The sequence below is a fragment of the Maylandia zebra genome, linkage group LG17 (assembly GCF_041146795.1).
Source record: "Maylandia zebra isolate NMK-2024a linkage group LG17, Mzebra_GT3a, whole genome shotgun sequence".
NCBI lineage: Eukaryota > Metazoa > Chordata > Actinopteri > Cichliformes > Cichlidae > Maylandia > Maylandia zebra.
Genome location: NC_135183.1, coordinates 39,631,576 through 39,656,939, shown reverse-complemented (window position 1 = coordinate 39,656,939; position 25,364 = coordinate 39,631,576). Strand labels below are relative to the sequence as shown.

At 46.2% G+C, this 25,364-nt stretch overlaps 1 protein-coding gene across 4 annotated transcripts in view; it reads right to left on the bottom strand.

The window, feature by feature from the left end:
• Nucleotides 1-412: 412 nt before the first annotated feature.
• The window catches only part of rabgap1l (RAB GTPase activating protein 1-like), a 93,395-nt gene continuing 68,443 nt past the window's right edge, over nucleotides 413-25,364 (bottom strand). For 2 of the 4 annotated variants that reach the window (XM_004553749.6, XM_004553750.6), the window contains exons 18-26: nucleotides 22,947-22,988; nucleotides 17,809-17,937; nucleotides 8,271-8,363; nucleotides 5,188-5,298; nucleotides 4,700-4,804; nucleotides 3,793-3,876; nucleotides 3,623-3,694; nucleotides 3,070-3,270; nucleotides 413-2,675 (exon numbers count right to left, since the gene is read on the bottom strand). In XM_004553749.6, coding sequence (XP_004553806.1) covers nucleotides 2,520-2,675; nucleotides 3,070-3,270; nucleotides 3,623-3,694; nucleotides 3,793-3,876; nucleotides 4,700-4,804; nucleotides 5,188-5,298; nucleotides 8,271-8,363; nucleotides 17,809-17,937; nucleotides 22,947-22,988 — 993 coding nt within the window. In that variant the 3' untranslated portion in view covers nucleotides 413-2,519. Of the gene's footprint in view, nucleotides 2,676-3,069; nucleotides 3,271-3,622; nucleotides 3,695-3,792; nucleotides 3,877-4,699; nucleotides 4,805-5,187; nucleotides 5,299-8,270; nucleotides 8,364-13,535; nucleotides 14,010-17,808; nucleotides 17,938-18,919; nucleotides 19,072-22,946; nucleotides 22,989-25,364 lie in introns of those variants that run through there. The other 2 variants (XM_076875786.1, XM_012919822.5) reach the window with 2 other exon arrangements.

Here is a 25,364-nt window from a genome sequence, read left to right as displayed (position 1 = left end):
AGTGAAAAGGCACCAAACAGATATTTTGTCTGTTTAATTTGTCAGGAGATCACAAAGATAAAAATGGCTGCAATTTATAAACAGTCAGTTTTGTAAAATTCCTTAAATTTCAGCTGAAAGTCTGATTTGATGATTTCAAATCCTCGGAGGTGAAATCTGTGTCTGAACACTGATTGGTGCAAATGCCAAAAGTTTAGTTTGAATAAGTGAGCCAGCATGCACCATGTTTGGGAATACACAAGTAGTTGCTCACATGACTTTGGAACAATACGAAGTTTTGTGAGTCTACATTACTTATAACGGGAAAACGTTGCATGTCTGCATTTACCTGCTAATACCTGCACGTGTGTGTGTGCACGTGGTGTCAGTGTCAGTATCCTCCTTTCCTATAAAATCTCAAAGTGCACAAACAAAGAGAAAAACTGAAATTTATTAATGCAGCTCAGACAGTTACTGTACAGCAAACGGCGCTGGAGTCCCTCCCTCCCAGTGTAACAGGACTGTGGCGCTACAGCCACCTGTAAACCACACGACTCAGCGCCTGCTTGTGCAACAGCATCAATAATCATCAGCTACAAACGTTCAAACAAACACACGTTGAAATAGTGTTTCAAATATCAGTGTTGCGTTAGTGCACATAATAGACGGGGAGCTCTCTCCGACATTAAACCGCTTTGTACAACAAGAATGACGCAGTGAAGAGGAATGTCCTGGAAAAGCACAACACCTGGAATTCAGTGATGATCAGTCGGCTTCTGTTTTCTCCCGTTTCATGATTTTGAAGCATTCCCTCCAGCGAGAGGACGGCCCTCGATTCGTGAGGCTCCTGGAGGAAATGTGTGAAATGCGGAGCTGAAAATGAAGTCCAGCAAAAAGGTTGTTCAGCGATATGGGCAGAGATCGTTAGGACGACTACAAGAAGGGAGCAGAGGAGAGGCTCTTATGGCACAGCTGACGCTGTCAGACAGTTCAAACAGTCGATCGCTTCAGTCATTAACAGAAAAGGCAGCCACGTGAACGAGGAACATCGACTTGAACCACTTGAATAACAGTGCAGAACACACACATTCACACACATAAAGTACACGTGGGATTGGTCCGAGTCCAAAGGCTGATGTTAGTGTCAACCAAAGAGTAAAGCAGGGGAGTTGGCACCGCACCGCAGCTTATATCTGCTAAACGAGCACCAACACGCAAAACATTTTGTTTTGGCTAATTTTACAGCAATTTTTATTTCTGTCCTCTGAAATCAAAGAAGCAGCTCGTTTGAATTTGGCGCCATCTGCTGTTCGTCTCATAAAGTAGACGCACGTGACTATTTAAACATACGTGAATGGCTCACAGTGGAGCGTTACCGTGGAGCGTTACCGTGGAGCGTTACCGTGGAGCGTCAGAGCCAACACTCATTTATGGACCAAGGGATCAACATGGCGATGATGTGTAAAAATAATGATCCATCAACAAAGGACGAGGGCGTTGGCACCTTTGTGCAACTGGTCTATTTAACCGTAGTGGAGCAATACTGCAATAAGTACGCATTAATCCTACTTATTAATGTTTGAGGTTAAAGATTTTCATAAGAACGCAGCCTGTGACATCTCCAGCTAAAAACATGCAGCTAATATGTCTCAAACGCGTCGTATTATCAGTTTTATATTTATAAAATAACAGAATCAGAGGCCACTGCTGTCACCATCACAGATATCTAAAAAAAAGCTTGATCTGCAAACACGAGAAAATAAAACTCGATTTAGAAATTAAAACCAAGAAAGATTACAAAGTCTTGACCATAAAAACGGAGTTAGAGGGGAACAGAAACTGGCGGCTGTCACTTTGGCCCGTCAGCGTTTGGACTCCACCACATCGATCACACACTGTGCTTACCTCAACATCTGAAGAGATGACATTCAAAGAGTAGAAAAGAAATTTAAGAACTTTGCCTCGTGTGTTTTTTCTGTACAAGATTATTAAAAAAAAATTACTAATCAGTTATACATATTTATAAGACAACATTGTTTACGTTACATTAATATAAAGAAATACAAGTTTCGTATTATCTCACTTGTATGCAGTATTCCTTTCTCAGAGCACCTGTGGGCTATATCTGCACTGAGGATTAAACGTATGAGACGCCTGTGATCACAACACAGGTGTTGAACTCCGCTTTACTTTCAAGCTACCAGGAAACTTCACACAATATTGCTGCAATAGCGCCATCTGGCCACAAGGTGGAGCGAAGAGACCCAACCAGGTTCCAGCACTGAACTTCTTCGCCCCGTCTGCTCTGATCCACTGTGAAGTGGAGAAGGTTCATATTTCCCTCAAACTCAGGCAGATGGTTCATTCAGTACCCCCGCCTGGTTCTTCCCACAGTTTTGGGCTATTTGCGGTCCAGGAAGCTCCCCGTTTCCGCCTACTGAAAAAGGAATACTGCATTTTTGCGCTTCTTGCTTCTTCGGCTTGTGTTCCTCAGCTCTAGTGTGCATCCTGCAGGGCGAGGGAGGGTGAAGGAGCTTGATCTAGGCAGTGCCTTCCTTCGGAGAGGACGGGGTCTGGGATGTGGAGCTGGAGGAAGAGGACGCAGAGCTCTTCAGGGACCCCAGAGTCTTGCTGAACCAAGAGTTCTTATTGGCTTGAATCTCGGTCATCAGAACTCCCCGCTGATGCTCGAGCTCCTGCAGAGCCACAGAAGGATTCAGTCATTAATGAGAGCACGAGCAGGTTTATCACTGTGTCACATCGCTGTGCTTTAATACTCTACAACGCTTCACTCCTTACAAAGGGTCACATGGTGGCCTGCAGTGGGCTCCATGCTTCTGTACGTGCTGCTGTTTTATGTTATTAAGCTGACAGTCGTTATTTGCCACAGCAGAGGCAGAAAACAGATGCAGGAAGTTGAAGTGCATACAGTAAATTTCCTGCTGCTGCTGTTCAGCGTTCTGTGCACGTGATCCAACAGCCAATCAGATCATCAGCAACACGTGTGTTTTAGCTGAATGTCTTTACAGCTCTGATCACGTGCTTGGCATGCCTCCCTGAAAACACTAGATGCCGTTAACACCTGCTGACCTGAATGCGGCACTTTGCCTCCACCAGCTGCAGTTTGGTCTGCGCCAGCTCCAGCTCCAGCTGTCTCAGCTGCTCCTTCAGTCCGTCCTTCTCCTCGTCGTGTGGCTCTGAAGACGTTCTGTCACCACCAGGAGACGAAGTCTGGAGGGACCCGACTGAGCTAAACAGGTCCCTGCAGTTCTGACAGCCCATCACTTTGTTCTGCATGAGGGGGATAAAAACACACAGGTTTACCGCAACAACTTTAAAATTATGGTTAAAAAAAGGAGGTGAGGCCGAGTCTATGTGAAGAAAGGCCTGCTGCTCTATGTCCCGTACAGCATCCTGATTACCACGATGTGATGTTGCACCGTATCATTTATCCAGGCCCGAGGCGGTACCCTGCTAGACCCACAGAGCGCCACACCAGCATCACGCCCATTAAGGACTTGATTGTGCAAACCTGAAGCTCAAAGGTCTTTTGTTCTCTCACGCAACCGTGGTTTTCCTTCGGACTCGGCAAGTGTCCTAATTTGCATCTGAAGCACACTTTGCATTAAAAGGACCGTCTCACCCTGACCATGTCCAGCTCCTCTTTTGTTGCCGCCTGTTGTTTTTCTAGCCTGGTGCTCAGCTGGGAGCAGATCTGAAACCCAGAGAGGAAACCTGGTTATGTTTGACTTGAACAAGATAACAATGCATACATCAATGTGTGCAGTTCACAATGAGGAGACGCCAGCAGACCTGTTTGTATTCAGCTATGATTGCTGTGGTTTTCTTGATTTCCAGCTCTGCTTTTTCCAGCTCCCTCCTGAACACCTCCTTCAGCTGGGACAGCAAGAACAAGATGTCAAAATTATTCTTTTAAAATGACAAACTAATGAGAAAGATGTGCTGACTGTGCATAACGACACAACTGAGGCGTTCAACTCAGCAACTTGACCTGGATTCGCTCTTTTAGAGCCTGCTAGCAACCACCGACTGGTGACCCATATGTGATCTCTCACTGCTACCAAACTGGGATTTTTTATTTACTGGGTGTGTTGATGTGTAACTGGTTCACTATTACCAATTACACAGAAAGAAAATCAGCCCTAGATCAATGCGTGAGCTAGGGCCTCCTGGTGGGCTGCACAGGTACTACAGGTGGGCCACAGTAACAACAGAAATTCAGTTCAACTTATTTATATAAAAAGTGAATATTATTATTGTGATATTACTGAAATGTAATGCTCTGTGTTGACCTTTGTGTCCCAGTGGCAGGGTTAGGACATACAGGGCTTTCTCTTGTATTTTGCTCTGAGCAGAAGCGGGGCAACTCCAGGCCTCGAGGGCCGGTGTCCTGCAGGCTTTAGATGCATCCTTGATCCGACGGTAATGAACTCACCATCTGATTCAGGTGTTGACCCAGGGTGAGATCTGAAAGCTGCAGCACATCGGCCCTCGAGGCCTGGAGTTCCCCACTCCTGCCTTAGAGCGAAGATTTAAGACTGGTTGGCTGATTGTTGGGGGCCGCAGCACTCAACTTTGGGAATGACCGATTTAGATTAGTGATACAGGGCCTGCGTTATTTGATCACTGCTGTAATTGCACAGCTTACTCCGGTGTTTTCTGGTCACTGATGTAACCTGTTAAGCAGCGTGGATGTTACCTGAGCCGTCTCCTCCTCGTGTCGTTTCTTCTCCTCCTCCGTCTCCACCAGACGTTGCTTTGTGGTCAGCAACTCTTTGTTCAGAACATCGGCCTTGTCTTCTACCTGAGTGCACGTACACACACATCGTGTAGTAAACAACGTTCACACAAGCGGCAGACTACACAAACACCTGCTTCTTTACAGGATCGTTTACTACGCTCATCAATCTGGTCGCTTGGTCGTTTTCACGCCGCGCAGCTCCTCCGAGCTCTACCTGGAATACTTTCTCTGCTACGTGGGGCCTGAGCCACGTTCCTTTTACTGGAAATTCACCAGACTTACATGGATACAGAAACCAGGAGTCGGCAGGTTAAGACCGATTCTGACCGAGTCCAGTGTTTGCATTCTCACGTGTGCTCATTTGTGTAAAGATGCTCACGGCTAAAGCACGAGTGTAAACAGCTCCGGTTTCAGAGTGTTTGGAGGTTTCGTAGACTTTTTATTACCTGGTCAAGGTCGTTCCGAAGGGCGATTTTACTGGTGACCAGTTCGTGTGCCAGGTCATCGTTCTCCTGTTCAAGTCGCATGCTGGCCTCCTGCAGGCGACGGTTCTCTCTCTGCAGACATCAAACGCACACAATCGCAAACACTTGCAAAGCAGGGGTGTCAAACACAAGGCTCGAGGGCCAGAATCGAGCCAGAAGAATGCTCCAGTCTGGCCCCAGAAGGAAACTGCATTTCCACATTTTTACAGCTTTCGCTACATTGATACCAAAGTCATTAAATATTAGAAAAACGATTTATATTTATTTCCATTTGTGTTTTAATTTATAAAAAAAAAAAATCTGTATTTCTTACAACTTAATCCCAAAGACTCATGACGACAGATTTATAGTAATAATAATAATCATCCATTTTATTTATAGGTGACTTTACATCAGTACAACAAAATAAAAACAGCAGCTAAATGAAAAATGATGAAGGGTATGCAGTCCTGAGTGGATGGGTTTGAAGACGCGATTTAAAAGTGGAGACAGAGTTCGTAGTCTGGAGATCAGCTGGAGGTGCGTCCAAAGTCTCGGCCAGAAGGACTGAAGGCTCAGAGTCCCGAAGAAGTCAGGCGAGCAGGTGGGACAGAAGACGAGCGGTGAGTGCGAGTGGGCGTGTGCGAGTGGGCGTGTGCGAGTGGGCGTGTGCGAGTGGGCGTGTGCGAGTGGGCGTGTACGTATGGAGGAGATCAGATCAATATGGAGGAGCGAGGTTATGAAGCGCTTTGAAGGTAAGAAGCAGGAGGTGAACTAACGGAGCTGTTTAAGCACAGATTTCATACGTTCAGTCGATCTAAGTCCTGATGCAATACGAGCAGCTGCTTTTTGAACGAACTGCAGTTTATGGAGAGACTCATGAGCAGGTCACAGAGAGGAGAATCACAGTAACCTAAACGAGATGTGACAAGAGGTTAATATTACGAAGAAGAAAATATTTCTATGTGCTGTGAAGGAAAGAGAGCCGGGATGACCCCAGGACTCTTACCTGAGGGGAAGGTGTGACAGAGTTATCAAAGCGTTTCTTTACATGCAGAAAAAAAAGCAGGTCTTTTTTATATGACGATCTCTCAGCTGTGATTTGATGCTGCATAAATGAAGTGAAACTGGATTGGCTGACAGACATCTCTGCCGTACAGGCTGCGAGGTTCATCCAGGCTTGGTGTTAATATAATCATCACATGACCACAGTTTAACTCAAACAGTTATAGGTGGCCGTGTCAGGCTCAAGTCCTCACTGCAGACCATGAGCTGAGTCTCATGACTGCTGCCCGCCTTCAAACAGGCTCACATGACGACCATGAACGGGACCAAACTGTTGTGATGGTTGTGAGCAGTCATCTGACCTGATATCCCGTCACTCTTACCCTGCCTGAGTCTCCGCACGCAAACAAGTGGTTCATCTGAAAGCTCTGAAAACCTTATCTGTTATTTACAAACAGCAGCAGGAACTTCAAAGCCAAAGAGGAAAAAACACGTCTGATTGTTGTGAGATCAGCTGTTACCCACACACGTGTCATCATTTAGAACGATGACACAGCCGATAGTTTACAACAAGACCCTGAACTACTTTAGTCAGCGCGGTCACATCATATCAGTGTAAAAGTACATAAACACATGAAGGAAGTCACAGACTCAGGACACATAAATATAGATGAAATGATCGCTGTTGGGGCAGAAGCTTACCGAGCGTTTTCAAATCGAGCCTCAGGCGCACGCTTTAACACATGATCCTGACACCGACTTCCCTTCTCTGCTTGACACTGCCCAGCCCGACTCGCCCTCCCTGCCCTCCCTCACATTTATCTGCTTTTAGTAATAATTCAGTTTGTACTGCAGATACAAAAGTACATCTGCTCGGACACAAAGGAAGCCAGCACACACTTAAACTGGGGTCTGAAGCCTTATAGAAACACTGAATCGTTACATTAGCCACAAAATAACTACATAGAAATAATTACATTTTACAAGCAGCAACACTTGTGCGTTTGTGTTGTTGTTGTTGTGGAGGAGAGCAGCTTCAGCAGCTTATCTGTGATAAACTCTTCCTTCCTCTAAAAGCAGCAGCTTACACACCAACGTGGCACTTTTGCCTCTAACAAGCAGATTCAGATGTAATTTTTTTTTTTTTTGGGGGGGGGGGGGGGGGGGGGGCCTGTCATGGGTGTTTGTGTCTTGTGATCAGATCAAATGCTGCGTCCATAATATTACTTGGAAAGATGAAGGAGCTGCTTCAGACGCCACCTCTCTGTTCAGGCACTGCAGTGAAGTCACATTTACTTTGTTCTGCACTCGTCTCCTTCCTGTCAGCGTCTTTAACTATTTCAGTGTTAACGGCACTATCATGTATCATATACTGTGCACATTTACTGACTACAGAAGCCTGATGTGCTTAACTGAGCAAAGGCAGGTTTACTACGACGCACTTGTGCATCTCGGTTTGGCCTAACTGTGGGTAGAAACATGAAGCCAAGTGGAGGTAATTCTTCATCATCACATGACGCTTACATGTAACATCCACTCTTTACTGTGACGCCTTACTTTCCTTAAACGATTCAGGTTCATCCTACTGAGTCACGCAGTAACACTGTCCTCCTCAGCTGGACAGTCTCTTTGTGAGCTTCCAAAAATAAAACTCGTCAGAATCATCAAATATCTGCCTCAGTTTGTTTTACCTCAGGACGAACAGAGAAAGATGAACCCAGTGGAGACAAACCTTTGCAACCACAACAACCCAGCAGCTCAGCCCAAAAATACGTTTTATTAATAGCAGGGTCGACAACGATGAAAGTCAGCGCAGCGAGAAAAGTTGCACTTCACGTCAGAACAGTTTTAAAAACAGACCAAACAGCGACGTGCTCATTTCTAATCTTGGAATCACGGCTAATTTTATCTATAAAGGCAGCTCCTTCATCAGAAACGTAAAGAGCCGAGTGCTCAACACTTTAGCTCAGGGGGGCTGCTTTCATGTGACCTGATTGTGTAAAAAACAGATTTAAATTCCACACCTGGTGGGTGAATCTTATCTATACGTGGGTGCGTACCTGGTAGCGTTCGATGGGGTCTTCTTGTTGCAGCTGGCTCTCTCTCAGAGTCTGATATTCCTTCTCAAACTTCTTCAGCTTTTTGGTCGGGACCTGAAAACAACAGCAAAGTTAATTAAATCATCATTTTACTGTTGACTTTGTTTACTTGGCCTGATAAAAATCTCAGCCCATCCCAGTTGTTTGTGAGCTGGGGGGGGGGGGGGGAGCGTGGGAATAGGGAATTGGATAAAACAGTCAGTGGCTCTCAGCTCTTGCATCATCTTCCTGTGTCGGTGGGAACCATCAGCTACTTCTCTCTGCACCAACGCTGCTCTCATGCCTTCGTTCCACGACAGGATTAAGCAGCAGAGGTCAAAGGTCAGAGTTAGGTGTCACGTTGAGAAACAAACCAACGGGGCTTCATGAAACAACATCCACGTGATGCGTCACGTGACATCAAAGCGATCGAACTCTGAACATCGCTGCCGAGCCGGTGCGGTGTTGTGGCTCGTGCTGCACGGTTTCTACTCTCTGTTGCTCCGTCTGCCTTTATCAGCGTTAATATCTGCTGCACATCTGCGTGTTGTTCTGCGGCTTTCCCATGAGACCTCATTAGAAACAGGAAAAACAAACCAAACAAGCACCCGCTCGGCTCACAAGCTTTACAATGTCCTGCTATAAATCAGCAAGCGGTAACCGCGGATCAGAAACGTCCAGTTCACGCTGCACGCTGGGCACGTTACAGGGGAACTGTGCCGTCACTGCACGTGCTCAGGCCTCACTATGTGAAATCATTTCAGCAGTTTTGTTGTGCAAAACCAGTCACGGCAACTTGTAAAAAGCACCAAATCCATCATGAAATGGTTTCGATTCATTATCAGACTGAAGGTTTTAACAGACGCGACCTGCGATCAGTGAAGCTTCGAAGCATTACCAAAGTCCTCGACACCAAGAGACGGCAAACACCACAGCTTTACTCACATAATTCACTACATTAGGTGTGTGTGTGTTTAGGTGGGTGGTAACAGCGTTGCCATAGCGCCAACTACTAGGGCTGGGGGGTCAGTCACATGACCCCCTCCTCTGAGACGCCTGTGTGTTTGTAGTCGTTGTGTATCCTCCACTGCTGCCTGTTTCACACACTGTGTTACACTGAAGCAGAATGAATGAAGCTAGCAGCGCTCTCTGTAGGAATACTGTCAACTCCAGAAACAACCAGAAAGATCAACGACTTCCTTATTTGTACTGGAGGACGTTGTTTAGTACACGGAGTACAGAAGCTATCTGGAGCACTGACGAGAATGCACTGTACATTTAAGATTGAATATCAGAAATGATAATACAGATAAAAAGAACAGCATCCAGTATTCTCTCTTCAGCTTCAACACTGCAAAATGTTTCTCCTGTAATACCGAAGCTGAGGTACAAGCATTACGAGGAGCTCAGTGTTTGAACTACACTGTAAGTGCCCACGTCACAGGTTACATCCTGGAAAATGAGCCAACACAGCGCAGCAGTGTATTAGCTTAAGACAGGGATAAGAATCCTGCTGCACATTTCCATTAGGATTAAAAGCCAGAGGACGAGTTATTAAGACCGCCCACCTGGGCAGTCATTACCTGTCCTTGCCAGTGACCTGCGAGTTGACCCTCGACTTTACGACTCGGGCATCGGCGAACGAGCGTCACGCTGTTATCTATGGGACATTCAATTCCCGAGCAGATAACGACAAAACGAGTCCGAGAGCTGTTATCTGTGTGGGAAGAAAGAGCAGCCTGGCCTCTGCCGGCGGGTTAATAATCGCTTTATTGTAACAAAACAATGCAGATGTGCTGTTCTCCTGCAGGGCTGCCAGATCCAGTTCAACTACAGAGTCACTGCGTGGCGTTTTGGACGCCGCCACGCTGTCCAGTGTTTCTCGTTATGGAGTTTGACCCTGCGGGTCTGTGTGCGTTAGGCGAGTGTGCAACGATGAGCTGCTGCACGTGCATTTTTAAACAGCTGACGCTTCAATGCAGCAGCGGCAGTTAGCTCCTCGGACGCGGAGTTTAAAACAATATTTAAAAAGAGCCAGCTTCCATCTCAGCTGATCTATACGTAAACCTCCTGATACGCAGCAGCCATAAATTATTGTACAAACACAATCTGTGAGAGAGAGAGAGAGAGAGGGTTTCAGCGAGGGAATGACTCATGCTTCCTGAGGTTTGCTGTTTTAAATAAACCTCCCTCTCTGCTGTGTCGCATTCACTTTCCTTTATCGTCTCATGTCATCCATTCAGCCGTTCTCTATAACCTAATCTAACCAGTAACAAGCTGCACACACTCCAGGCTTCCTGCGTGCGATGGCGCCACACACATTTCTGCAGGATGACTGAAGTTAGACGGGTGCATTTATTCAGTCTTTACTGCAGTTTCTGCTCGTGTAACTATTCTGCATTTCCCTCTGCTCTCCTCATCTCACAGCGAGCCAGCTTCACTGTTAATAACGACTTCTGTTTCTTAACATGATCACCGAGTCAGCCAAACTATCACTGAAGAAATGCGTCTTACACTGCTGCTGTTACACACCCGCAAACACCCGTAAAACACACAAACATTACAACACACCTGTGTAATGAAAGCGCAGGCTTTGTTAGGAGCAGCAAGGCTTTCTTTAAACATCCAATCCTGCTGCAGCTACAATCAGCACCGCCGCCTCCATAACCTTTCAGCTTTCCTCGAATTGGTTTTATTATCATAAAAAGACGACATTCACGTACATGCTCCTTTTTTTCAGAGAAACAATTGAAACCATATTGTCCTTCACAGTGAGCAAAGTGTGTAAAAGAACCCGTAAACCTTTCATCGCTCGCAGTATTAAAGTTTTACACTCCGTCATACACGCGACGCAGCACTTCGGCTGATCAGCAGCTCTGTGCATATTCTCTGGCTTCTCAGGTGATATGCATGTGTGTAGTTATGCGTCACGCTCTATATTATGTCGTGTGTAAAACGGGCCAGAAGAGACATTTTTCACTGGCTGGAAACCTTTTCAGATGCAAAGAGCTCGACCACACGAGCGTGAGCGCAGGATGAGCCGAGCTCTTTCTCAAAGATCACAGGGACACAAAACACAGATTAACCTGGGAGACACAGAGACACAGAGACACAGAGACACAGGGACACAGGGACACAGAGACAAAGAGACACAGAGACACAGGGACACAGAGACAAAGAGACAAAGAGACACAGAGACAAAGAGACAAAGAGACACAGAGACACAGAGACAAAGAGACAAAGAGACACAGAGACAAAGAGACACAGAGACACAGGGACACAGAGACACAGAGACAAAGAGACACAGAGACACAGGGACAAAGAGACACAGGGACAAAGAGACACAGGGACACAGGGACACAGGGACAAAGAGACACAGGGACACAGAGACACAGGGACACAGGGACAAAGAGACACAGGGACACAGGGACACAGGGACACAGGGACACAGGGACAAAGACACAAAGAGACACAGAGACAAAGAGACACAGAGACAAAGAGACACAGGGACACAGAGACACAGAGACACAGGGACAAAGACACAAAGAGACACAGAGACAAAGAGACACAGAGACAAAGAGACACAGGGACACAGGGACACAGAGACAAAGAGACAAAGAGACACAGGGACACAGGGACACAGAGACACAGAGACACAGGGACACAGAGACACAGAGACAAAGACACAAAGAGACACAGAGACAAAGAGACACAGAGACACAGAGACAAAGAGACACAGGGACACAGGGACAAAGACACAAAGAGACACAGAGACAAAGAGACACAGAGACAAAGAGACACAGGGACACAGGGACACAGAGACACAGAGACACAGGGACACAGAGACACAGGGACACAGGGACACAGGGACACAGAGACACAGGGACAAAGAGACACAGGGACAAAGAGACACAGGGACAAAGAGACACAGGGACAAAGAGACAGAGACACAGGGACACAGGGACAAAGACACAAAGAGACACAGAGACACAGGGACACAGAGACAAAGGGACACAGAGACACAGGGACACAGAGACAAAGAGACACAGAGACACAGGGACACAGAGACAAAGAGACACAGGGACACGAGCGCTGAGAAAGACGAGCAGGCCGAAGGAGGACCACGTGGGCGGGGCAATCAGGACGAGACTGGTGTGTATGGTGACACTGGGATGAAAATAACCTCCCCGTCCTATCACCACACAGCAAGGAGTAAACTGACCTGTATGCCAGACAATACTCCATTACACGTAACACAAGTACTCCATTACATGGTCAGCTGGGCCCTGGCCTCACCCTCACGTTGGTTCAATTCTGCTCACATGTTTGTGTAACAGCACTTTGAAATATAGCCGACTGAAACATAAAGACAAAACAATAAATGATTTGTAATTATTACTGTTCCATAACTGAGTGCAGGCTTACATGCTGGCATTCCCAGTGAAACATGCCTCCTGTTTTTTATTATTTAAGGAATTTCAGGGACGGGTCTGTTTAGCAAGCTCGCACGAGCTGCATCACCTTGCTGAGTAACACACACTGTACCCACTGGACTCCAAGGTGAATCATCAAACTGTAGATATTAGAGGGTCGACTCCAGTCAAGGGAAAAGCAATTTAAGATTCCTGCGCTGCAGCAAAATGGTCCCAGGCCCACTTTTAGATTCCTGACCTGAATCGCTGCTGCAGAAAATGGAATTGGTCCCAAACCTCGGACTACAAGAACGGAAGAAGGGTGAAGTCCACTTACAAGAAGGAGCAGCCGAGGAAATGAGGACGACAGCAGCTGGACATTTGAGCCACAGAGAAAAAAAATAGGGCACGTAATTCAATGAAGCACGTGAAGGAAACACACACACACACGTCTCATTGATTCCAAATTAAGATCAGTAATTGAAACAAAGTGACTGTCACGAAGCAGCACTGACTGACAAACCTCAAATATCTGACACACTTTCAGAGGAACAAACACCCACATGTTCACACACGTGTTTACACCATTTAACGCACGGAAAGAAAAAGGCATTTTCAGTAATAGCGGCATTTTCCTCCTCTGTACATGACGCAGGACGGTTAAAAAAAATAAAATAAAGATAAGAAAGCGACAACAGAAAAGAAAAACAGCTACAGCAGCAGGTGACTTCAAACGTTCCTGTTCTAAAAACTGCAGTAACCAACAGTCATTAGAAACATGAGGCCAAACTGTTGTAGATGTTTTAAAAACTACAAGACATCAGAACAGACCTACCACTGGTCTGGGAGCTCGGCGAGGTCTGGAATGGGCAACCAAGCACGCCAAGGCGTCCTCCTCACCCGGTCGGTCGACTACGTGAGCATCGTACGCCACCATGATAGACACCTCCTGCATCATCTTGACTCCCGCTTGCTCCCGGCAGCAAGGAGGAGGAAAAGCGGGAGAGTGCAGCCGACAGGTTTTGTTCCTGGCAGTGAGGAGGCGGCGAGCGGCTGCCTGCGAGTCCCTCAGGAGCCGAGCCCCGCCCAGTGAGAGGAGGAGAGGTGGGGGCAGCGAGAGAGCAGTACAACACACCTGTTTGTTTCTCTCTGTAACGCTAGAAGTGTGTGACAGAGGACGATGAGTTTGCTTTTTCTTCCCCTCCACTGAGTGAGTACTTCCCTGTTGCTGCCTCCTCTCTTCTCTCATTTGTGCCTCTCTCGCTATCGCTGCCTGTCCTCATCTATCTGCAGCTCTTTTCAGGCTGCACATTTCTGTTTCCTGCAGCTGGTAACAAAAATACAGATAAAGGCTCGTTCACACATCTGCACTGCTTACGTGAGAGGTTAGGGGACATAGGAAGGAAGTTGTCAGATCAACCACAGTGACATGACTGTCTGTGTTGCACATCGCTCCAACAGCACAACCCAGGAAGTGAAGTGACAGCAAATACAGAGCTGTCCTGGAAGACGCCCGAACACGCTTAATGTTCTCTGAAAGGACCCAGAGCTGAACTCTGCACGAGAAACCCACATAGGCACGAACAAGCTCCTGCTTTTCTTTTTCTTTAAGCGTCTTTGGAGCTTCAGAGTCTACAGTTTGCCTTCTATCAGTTATTCTCTCAGTCTTATCCACTCAATGAAGCAATAGCCAGAGCTAAACGGTTACTTTTACTGAAAAACACTCATTTAAATCCTGGTGTCAAATTACTCTTTCACTCCTTTATAAGTCAACAAAGTTAAAGTTTAAGTGAAATGAAGTAGTTAAAAGTTAATATTTGCTAGCTAACCAGCCAGGACTACAGACGGGTCTGCGTTTCACTCCAACTGAATAAGTAACCGACGCCAAGGCACTGAGGATGAGACCGAACAGAGCTGACCAATGGGAACAATGGGTTTGGCTGGTCCAGTGACCGGACTGCTGTGGTGCAGATGTTTCCATTTTCCCTGATTACATAACCAGCGGTCCCCAGCCCCCGGTACTGGTCTGCGGGTCGTTTGGTACCGGTCCGTGAGAGTTGAAGCTCGAGTGTGACATTTATGTTTTTCAGGGTTTTTATTGTTAACTCAGTTTTGCTGGGTCTTTTCCTGTGTGTTGGGAATAAATCTTCTTTTTGTGGTACTGGTTTTATTTTGTTGTATTTATCTGCGACACCTTAAAGGCCGTGAAACGTCAGCATAACTGTGACGGTCCCCTCAGACATGAGCTGGGCAGCACAAAGCACAGTAGTGAGTCTGCAGCCACACGCTGCACAGTAACGAGGCAGGTTATGTAGGCAAAGTTGGTCTTTGTGATCCACCCAGGAGTTTAGCATAAAACCACAGGCTCTGTCATGCTTTTCTGCACTTCAGCCACAGTGGAAAGCTGCCAGTCATGGATGGGCCTCCCCAGACATCAGCATTACTGAAGCAGTGTGGGACCGTCCTGACAGAGAACCGAACAAAAAGGCGACCAGCATCCAAAGAAGAGCTCCGACGGTCCTTCAATGAGCCTGCAGAACGTTTCCTGAACACTACAGCAGCTGTGCTAAAGGATTCAAACACTAAACACGGACCTTCAGGTGCACACGCTCCAGTGAACTGCTACATTTACTATTTACCGAGACAAACCCCTTTAATACGGTTATAATGTAATAATAACGTAATAATTCTTCACTCATCCTTTCTTTGACAAGCTACAGCTGTCTCTATAAATGATTCTGCCCTTTTACACAAACACAGCCTTCTCCTCTCTTCCTCTCAGTTCATTAAAGTTTTGCTTTCTTAGTAACTCCAGCTGCGCTCCGATGAACGTTTAAGAAGGCTAGAAATGTAAATTCCTGATCCCCAGAAAGGCTGAGCCACCCTACTACCCCGTTATGTTCATCAAGCCGAGGTGCCGGTGAATTCTTTCCCCGTTTTAAGCAGCTTATAGAATTTGGTTGATCCGATTTAAACGTCGGCAGAAAAAATTGAGAAGGGGGGGGTGGTGAAGAGAAAGAAGTGCTGGGGGGCCGTTCTGCCCATTAGCTAAAGCGGTGCTAGCATGTCGTCCCCACAAAGATGGCTACTAGGTCCAACGGCCTTTCGTTTACATATCAAATGGTTTAACTTCTCATGAGTGGAAAATCAGATATGTTCAGAGTGGCTGCTTCCTTCTCTCATCTTTGATCTCGCCTGTTAGAAACATGACTAACAGACGGTCACAGTCATCAGTGAGCGTGTGGGACGGCTGAGAGCGTAACAAGTCCATAGATTAGTGGAAGGTTTGGTTTTCGACACGACTGGCATAACCAAACGTGGCCTGGCATGCCCGGTTACGAGATTTCATGTGGCGTGTGTGACGTGACATATTCAAGCTTGTGTAACATGTGACCTGTGGGTCAGCTGGTGGGAGTGGGCAGCAAGACTCCTTTCTCCTCTTACGGTTTTCTTTGAGGCCCTTTTTGTGTTAATCTGCTCACACCTCTGTCCACGGGGAGGAAAAGAAAATGTGGAACAACTCGAGAAGGGCTGAGAAAAGTTTCTCTGCTATGACGTTTATATCACAGATATAAGTCACTACTTTCATGTTTTGGTTCCTCACTGCTCCCAAAAAGCTGAATTCTCCGTTTCCATCTTCAGTCTCAACTGTAAGGCCAACGTGAACAACTTCAGCACGTTCTGCACGATAACGAGTCCGTGAGCCTAACATTCCAAAGTAAGCACAAACGCTCGTTCGATCACGGCGGTGAGTTTGTGTTTTTGTTTGAGCAAAGTGCCAAAAAAAGAAAGTCTGTGCTCAGCTCGTCAACGCAAGAAACAACGCAGGAGCGAGAGAACGGCGAGGTACGATGAAGGAACGAGCAGAACGAGGCGCAAAGTGTTTCTGCTCATCCTTTCAGACAGACGATAACTCCTCTTCCTCCTCACATGTGAATCGGGACACTGATGGGAACCACACACTCTGTCAAAGTTTTTACAGCCTTCCCTCGACGCCTGTTTAACAGTCACTTCGTACCACAGAACACGTCTATGCTGTTTAGTTGTTCAAATTTACTCCAGTTTTGAAGTAAACAGGTTGTGTGGGTGCACAGAACCAAAATACTACTAAAGCCACCAATGCAGAAGACTCCTGAGCCGCAACACAGGATATCCTGTATGACGACAAACACAGAAGCACACGAGAATCATAAGAGAACAGCATCTTATCAACGTGGCCTCGAGCCGACTCGCTCGGGATAAGAAAATGTAAAATATTACAGTACGTATCACTGAGACGCAGGGGAGAGGAGGGTGGGTGATTATCTCTTCCATCTTTTTTCTCCTTCCTTCCTCTGTCGTAACACAAACCGCTGACACAAGTACACACAGCATCGCACACACCGTGTTCTTTGGTCTCTGGTGAGCTCGGCAAATTCCCTGAATGCCAGCGGCCGCTTTAAGGTCAGTAGGAGGATCGTAACGGCATCAGGAAGTATTTTAGGGAAAACACGGCCTGGACCGCCATCCATAGAAACCGTGTTGTAGGTGATGGATTCACAGAGCAGAGGAAAACAAATGCACAATAAAGACTTTTACAGAAGACTAAAGAAGCAAAGATAAAAGTATATGGTACAGAAACTGCACTGTGTTTAACCTCTCTGGCCTGGTGCTCCAGATACTTCCACCTACTGCACATCACTTCATTAGAGCGTTCTGACTGACAGCACAGGGCTCAGTTCCTTCCTGCTTCACAGTGAGTGATGCTTTTTACATTTCAGGATGGCTTTCAATACCCAGAATGAGACAACGTAATCACTAATGTTCCTTAAAGTACAGCATTTAGTCACAGCTCACCTCTGCAGAGCGTGGTGCACGTGAAACACGAGTAACCCTGCTGTGGCACATGAATAAGCAGCTCAGCGAGTGCGATACCGCTGCAGGCCACCTGAGAGAGAGTGCACTGTGTACAAACCACGGGTGCTGCTGTGGTCCAGACTACCACAGGCTACAACCACATACAGCAGCCAGAACTGCACCTCTGACTCATCTGGCTCAGTGGATACAAGATTTACATGAATACCCTTGCATTATGTGTGTTTGTACACACTTGCACAACTGTCTCTTACCTTGATGTTGCAGGCCTGCTCCATGAGCCTTCGGGCGTTCTCTGCAGCTCTGTATCGTTTGGGGAGCTGGACTCTGAAAAACTTGAGAGCCCCCTCGAAGTCTGCCTGCAACAGGTCCTCTTTAGACGTCTGGAAGGAGACGAGGAGGAGTGGGAGGAGAGAGAACAACAAGGGATAATTAATGAGACACAAACGTCTTAATGAGAGTTTTATACTCAAAGACTAAGAACCAGTGATAATACAGAGAAAACTGTAGTTACACACTTAACTTGTTGTAAGCATTCCCTTACGTGTTAGAGCTCTTATTGTAAAACAATAGTTACACTGTAGTTTTATAAAATGATATTTCCTGTGCAGCCAGTTACTTTTAATCATCTCTAAGCAAAGGCTGAGAACTCTCAGTCCATCGGAGTCCTGCTGTGCTAATCCCATGCTGCTCTCCTCCTTCAGCACCTTGTTTATGCAGCAGCATGAGAACCATTTGTAACTCCCATATTTAAACCCTTCACCCCTTGAAATCCCTGATAGGAATGACCACTGAAGCTCTTTTCTGTCATTTTTCAAGCCTCTGATGGGAGACGAGAGGTGACACGTCCTCACGAAACTCAGCGGCTTTCTTTTCCAGTTCCTATTCTAATGGTCATCAAACCACGCGTTTACTGACACATACCGAGGCGTCGAACATCATCTTTATGGGGTAAAGAGATCACAGAGTATTTAATAACACAACAATACCGCCACCCTGTGGTGAGAAGATGCAAAGACACCAGAATCTGTGTCGAGCGTGTGCTTTGAGATCAGAGAGCATTTTCCTTGTCAGATTATTTTTTGTTCCATTTCTGCAGACGGAATAAACGTGGAGGTGACATCAGGCAGCAAACAAACAGCTCGTGCTGTAAAGGAAATTTCAAGCAGTCAGCTGCATGTACGCAACATGACCAGCAAGGCATCACAGCGACAGATACAACTACTAAATGAATTCATAAACTGAGACTGCATTTTAAAAAGGCACACGTTCCCATTTCCCCACAAACTCTTCCCCCATTAAAAACACTCTGGTCTAACTGGTCTAACAGTCAACCACCACTCCATCCCTGCATCGCTCTCTCACCGCCAGCAGCCTGGGGACGAAGAGCCGGTGTCCCATCCCAAGAAGGTCCATGACCCTGCAGAAAGAGTCTGGTGAGGCCTGACTGCCGTGGGCCCTCTCTTCCGTCTTTCCCTCGCCATCTTCCACTGCTTTGCAAACTGCTGGAAGGGGCAAATGTGGGGTCAGGACTGGTACAGGAGGAGGAGAGGGCGGTGGAGAGCGTGGAGGAGATGGAGGTGGGGTGGGACAGGGTGAGGGAGAGGGAGAGGGGTGGTCCCGCTCCGGGGCCAGGATGGAAGATGACTCCAGCGTGTCGTCTAGATGCCCAGGAGTTTCCTGTGTTGTTGGAGTAGACGAGGAGGAGCGTGGGAACCTCCGTTCTCAGCTCAGTGTCAAAAAGTGTTGAGGTTCTGGTGAATGAGGAGAGAGCAGCTGCTATTTGCACGCCGTGGCAGCCCGGCGTTCAGGAGGGCAGGTGGAAACGAATGGAAGACGAGCTCAATGAAACACAGCAACTCGGCAGCCGGCGCTTCGACGTCCAGGACACGTGACGTTCAGATCGATCCAGTTCATCCGGGCAACGCAGACTATCAACACGTGGACAAGACGTTGGCGGAGGCCGCTCAGCTTGTACCACTGTCAGAGCCCGGCGCCGGCCCTCCGGTGCGACGCAATCACAGTCAGGAAACGATGTGTTGGCGCTGCTTTCCACATAATGCTGAGTCTTTCAGCTACCTGCCAGACTTGCTTTGAAACCCAATCACACGACCCACTCTCATCTTCTTCCCCTGGCAAACTCCCTCTAACCAATTCCAATCCAGCGTACTGTTGCCTGGCAACAAAGCTGCTCAACACGTGGGGTGCTTCTCCAGCAAACGGCGGCACTGGATAAGAACGCCACCTTTTTGTATTTTTCCCTTCGCTGACTTCAAAGACACGGAGAAAATCTGGCTCCGGCTGCACGGCGGCGTGGCCTTAATGCTCGAGGCTCAGCGCGTGAGCGATGACACATCAAAGCAGTCGATACGTTTGTACCCACTTTGCAAATGGAGCTTCGCCGAGGTCTGATTTCTCTGAAATGACCGTGAAATAAACAGCACTGATCTCTTTGTGTGCCCTCCACGCCTGGACAGGCGGTCCTAGCGAAAAAGCAGAAAAGGACGAGATGTGGTCCGCTTGGAACGTGGCGCATTTGCGCCCGCAGGAGACGATGCGCTGCGTGTTTGAGTTAGAGTACGGCTGAGCGGATGCTGAACTCACTGACTCACACGCAAACCAGTGATGCATGAAAACCAAGATGGAAAAATGGAACAGAACAAAGTGTGTGACGACAGCCTCCTTCAGCTCTTCACCGGTGTAAGACTTTCAATTCTGCACAAATCCAAACCACAGCAAGCAGCAGCCTAGTTCACAGCGCGAGCCTGGACTCCTGCTTCTGCCCTCAGCAGATTTCTATCAGCAGGAGCAGCCGTGCATCCGGTCTGTATTTGTCAGTAGATTTTTGAGCTCAGGAGCTGCCTCCTTTAGGTAGAAAGTCCTTTCTCGTTGCTCTGAACAGCACCGACTCACTGAACGAGGGTACGAGTGGGTGTTGGATCTGCAGGAGTCTCTGCCTTGGCCAGCAGCTGGGACCAGGCAACGCAATGAAGCCACGCCACAGTGTTTCCAACCCTCAACCTCTCTGTACTTGTGATGCTAGGAGCTAATAGCTATCAGTAGCAGGGGCGGCTCCGTTGCAGAGGTCTGGCTGGTGGACGGAGGTAGCGTGTTGGACAGATACATATCCAACCAGAGAAAAGGAGGAGGTAGAGGTAGTGGAGCAGGAGGTAAAGAAGATGGGGAACGAGGAAGTGAGTGAAAGTAAAGGCTCCGAGCAGGCATCCACGGCAGGAAAGGATAAAGAGCAAAAAGAGCAAAACATAAAATCACAGACACACAGCTTTTCTCCTTCAGGTCCAGATCGCTAACGTTATCTCTTATGCCCCTGCTGTGATGTGGATGTGGCGACTAAGCCGGAGAGGGAGGGAGGGAGGCGAACACAGATGGAGGGAGGGGTGATGAGAGCGAGGAAGAGTGCAGGATGGATGGAGGGAGGAGGAGGGAGCCTCTGGGGAGAATGCCGTCATGCCCGGCCAATTAGAAAGAGGCAGTGGAAGCCCCTACCACACTCCTCCCTCCTCACATCCTCGTTTGTTCTCCATTTCCAACCATCGTATCCACCGCATCTTTCTCTCTGACACAGAATAACTGATGACCAGCACACAGAGGAGGAGGGCTTTTCAGAAACCAGCCATCCTTAATTTTAACCAGAGAAAAAATAAAAGCACAGCCATTGCCTCATTAGTATCTGAAAGCTTCTTATTACTGTCATCATAATCATTGTTATTATTGTTATTCAACTATATGAGTGCAAGTTAATTTATTTATTCTAGTATTTTAAATGCAGACCTTATTCGTTTGTGTGGACTGATCGATAATAAACACGGGTAACTAATCGGTAAAAGTAAAATATTGATCATGGCATAAGAAGTTCAAACGCAGCCATGAAGTTTCTTCTGGGATCACAGGAAAGATAAAGAAAAGAGAGAAAACTTTCCTGGTTGTTCCATCATTTTATCACACGCTTGTGTAAAATTCAGCCCTTTCACACTCCGGCTGTGTAAAAAAGAGGAAAGAAGGTGAGGCTGTTTATGCCAGACTTCATCTGTTTACCTGGAAACTGTCAGCCAGTGTAATTACGAGCCAGCTAACAGAGATTTGTTGTCACAAAATGAAAAACTTGTACCTGAACAGTACTGAGAACAGAGGAGGTCCCATCAAATTACTGCCCACACTGAACAGCCAGACACAGGCGTGCTCTATGACACAGTCATCCCACCAAAACTCACTGATCTATCCCACCACAAACAGAGAAAATAACAACAAGTAGTAATTCTTCACCCCTGTGCTGGGACAACAAAAACATGCAAACCATTTGGTATTTAAAAAAGCAAAAAATAAAAAATAAAAAAAGAAGCCCCAAATTTTAACCAATTTAAAATCAACCAAACATGTTATTAACTAGCATACTAGGTAATAATACTAATCCCTTAAATCAAAGACAAACAGTTTCCTGGTCTGTACGTGGACAGTCTGTGACCCAGCCGTCTGGTTCCTGTGATTGAGAACGAAAATGATTAAATATGTAACTTTTGTCTCCCCCTTCTGGCAGTAAGTGTGATTACACAAACACTGTCGATCGTGCTGTTGAAGAAAACCTGCAGCTTTTCTTCTCTCTTGTTTTTTTAAATCTGGAATATCCTTACATTTTTCACCCATGGACTCCATGACACTCAAGCCAACTGCATCTCACCCCGTCTCTGGTAAACCAATGAATGAATGAATCAAACCAACCCATCCGATAAAATACAAAAGCATCAACAGCTCATCTAAAACTCTGCTACATTTCAAATGACCACAAATTGTTTAGCTCAGTGTGGTTTTTCTCCTCTGTCAAATCTGCAGCCTTTACTGTAAGAACTCAATAATAATAATAATAATAATAATAATAATAATAATAATAATAATAATAATAATAATAATGGATTGCATTTATATAGCGCTTTTCGGGGCCCTCAAAGCGCTTTACAATGCCACTATTCATTCACTCTCACATTCACACACTGGTGGAGGCAGCTACAGCTGTAGCCACAGCTGTCCTGGGGCAGACTGACAGAAGCGAGGCTGCCATATCGCACCATCGACCCCTCTGACCAACACCAGTAGGCGGTAGGTGAAGCGTCTTACCCAAGGACACGACGGCAGAGACTGTTGTCTCGAGACTAACCATTTGCTTTCTATGGACAAACCACATGAAGTGTATGCAACTAATGCAACCAGCTTCCTCTCTTCCAGATGCAGTTTGTGATTTGACCACTAGGAGGGGACAGATGTAAACAAATGCCTCTTGTTGCAATCCGGCCTGCATGTGCTTTGATTTGCACTTTGGGCTTCCTACATGTGCAGAGACTGATTTAAACACAGATGTACAAAGAAAGTGAGGACTAACCTTGAGCAGGGCGAGGGCTACGTTGAAGATGATGTTCAGTCCCTGAAAGAGAAGAACTATTTGTGAAAACAGAAACAATAGAAACAGCTACATTCATTTGCATGTGTCGTTGTTAAAAGCCACTTTAGCAATTTTAAACTTGATGCTGCACTTTGGAGCTGTAAAAATGAAAATCTGCAAACAGAGTCACATTTTTCTGAAACAATACTTCAATCTCGAGTTCTGCAAGAATCACTGCCACAGTAAACAAAAAGAAACCGCCGGCTCCACTTCTCAGCTTTTGCTCAGGTCAGGATAACCTCAGCTTCTTATTTTCTATTTTTCATACCCACACCTTTATAAACACACGATCACAGTGATGGATGCTCTGTTCACAAGCACAAGTACAGTTTAACTGTTCATCATAGCGATGCTGGACATGCAATTACAGGATCAAACAGAAACAAATATCTACTGTGTGACAAGCTTCTGCCGTTTTACTATCAATCAAGGAGCGCCAACACAACTTTATAAATATTTTCACAGACGAGCAGATGTGTGAGCTGAACATGGTCTTTTACAATTAGCTTATCAGTATTTATTTAGCGATGCCACAGAGCACCTTTCAGTTCAGCATAAAATTTGTAGGAAACACAAATTTCCTTTTATCGTCTGATGAGTACTCTACGAATGATTCTGCAGCTGCAGCACAAAGAAACCGAAATACAAGCTTCACAGGGTAGAGCCAATCCAGAGGCGCAGAGTGCTGCTTAAAAACAAACGCCCCTTTCTTTTATGCATGTGCATATTTTGTTGTATTATTTCGACCATTTCTTCATACAGTGCTTGTAATTTTGACCAAAAGAAAGAAAATGTAATGCGAATGCAAACTCTGCATGGGAACACCCATCTCCTTGGTCTCTGTGACAACCAGTTCACATGGCAACACAGAGCTAAAAATATCTGAGCAGCTCTAAAAATATCTGAAGAAAGAGAAAAGAGGGGGAGCTCTGCCTCCACACACCTATCTGTGCAGGCCTCAAGATGGCGCTAGAGTGCTGAGGCATGAGCAATGGCGTGTTTGGGAGGAGAGATTATCTCGAACTGTGTGTTCAAGCAGGGACAAGAGAGAAACATCCATAGACGGGGAGATACTAAACTGGGGAGAGAAGATCTATCTATCTATATCTAGAGAGATTATAGATATAGAGCGAGGGGAATGATCAGCATACATTTCTAAGGAGACCATCAAATAAAGACAGCAGCTGAGACAAAGAGAGTGATTAACAATGAGGGTCTGACAGTGACGAGGAACAATCACAAAGAAGAAGATTGTCAGAGTGAAACAAAAGAACAAAGAGTTTGTCCTGCTTTAAAACAGCGACGTACTTACAGGTTTACATACAAACAGAAAGAAAAAGAGAGCAAGAAAACAAAGATATAAAAAAACACCACAGAAAAGTTTCAGGAAATGACAAAGTGTGAGTGCAACAAACAAAATGACAATACAAGAAAAAGATAATGGAAAGAAGAGAGGAGTGCGAGATGGTGAAAAGGATGAGGGGGGAGCATAATATCACAATGCTGCTTTAACAGGCAGATTGTCATCATGCGGCTCAATGGGTGAGAAAGACTTGGGAAACTTTTAATTGTTCTGCCTGAGGCTAACTGGGAGGCAGGAAAGGGGAGACTGGAAAAAAAGGAAGGGAAGAAGGAAGGAAGGCAGAGAGGGAGGAGGATGGAAGAAAGTTGATTTTGCATTTGATGCAATTACAGTGAGACAGTCGGTCAAAGCATTAGGAATGAAAACACTAAAATCCCACCGTCTTTATGTACTTTTATTTTTAAAATAGAGTCATTAAGTCAAATTGTAACCAAGGACGATGGCGTTGGTAACTGATAAGGTTACTTTGTGTTAAAAGTCAGAATGTGACACAGCAGGTCATACTCGCTGCACACTTACTGAATGACATGAGCAGTTCATTAGGATCTGCATGCATTAGATCAGGTGTTCCTCAGGGCTTTGTTATCGGCCCCATGCAGCCTTGTGCGTAGGCTGAAACATTACATGGCCCCCATTGTATTTCTGGTTCCACCAAGTCTATGGCAGCTACATCAGTCCCCTAATCCAGCGCTCCCCAACCTTTTTTGTGCCACGGACGGTTTAATGTCAGACAATATCTTCACGGACCGGCCTTTAAGGTGTGGCGGATAAATACAACAAAATAAAATGATACGACCACGACAAAAACTGTGCTATTTTGTAAATGTAATAACAAATGCAAATTCACTGTGTAATTGTGTAACTTTATTAGCAGCGTCCTCCTGAAAAGCACCAACAACGCTGAGAGTAACATCCTCCTCTCTGCCCCTTAACGCTCTCTGGTCACTATGGTAACGTGTAAATATTTCTTTCAAAATAAGACGCACAACTACATC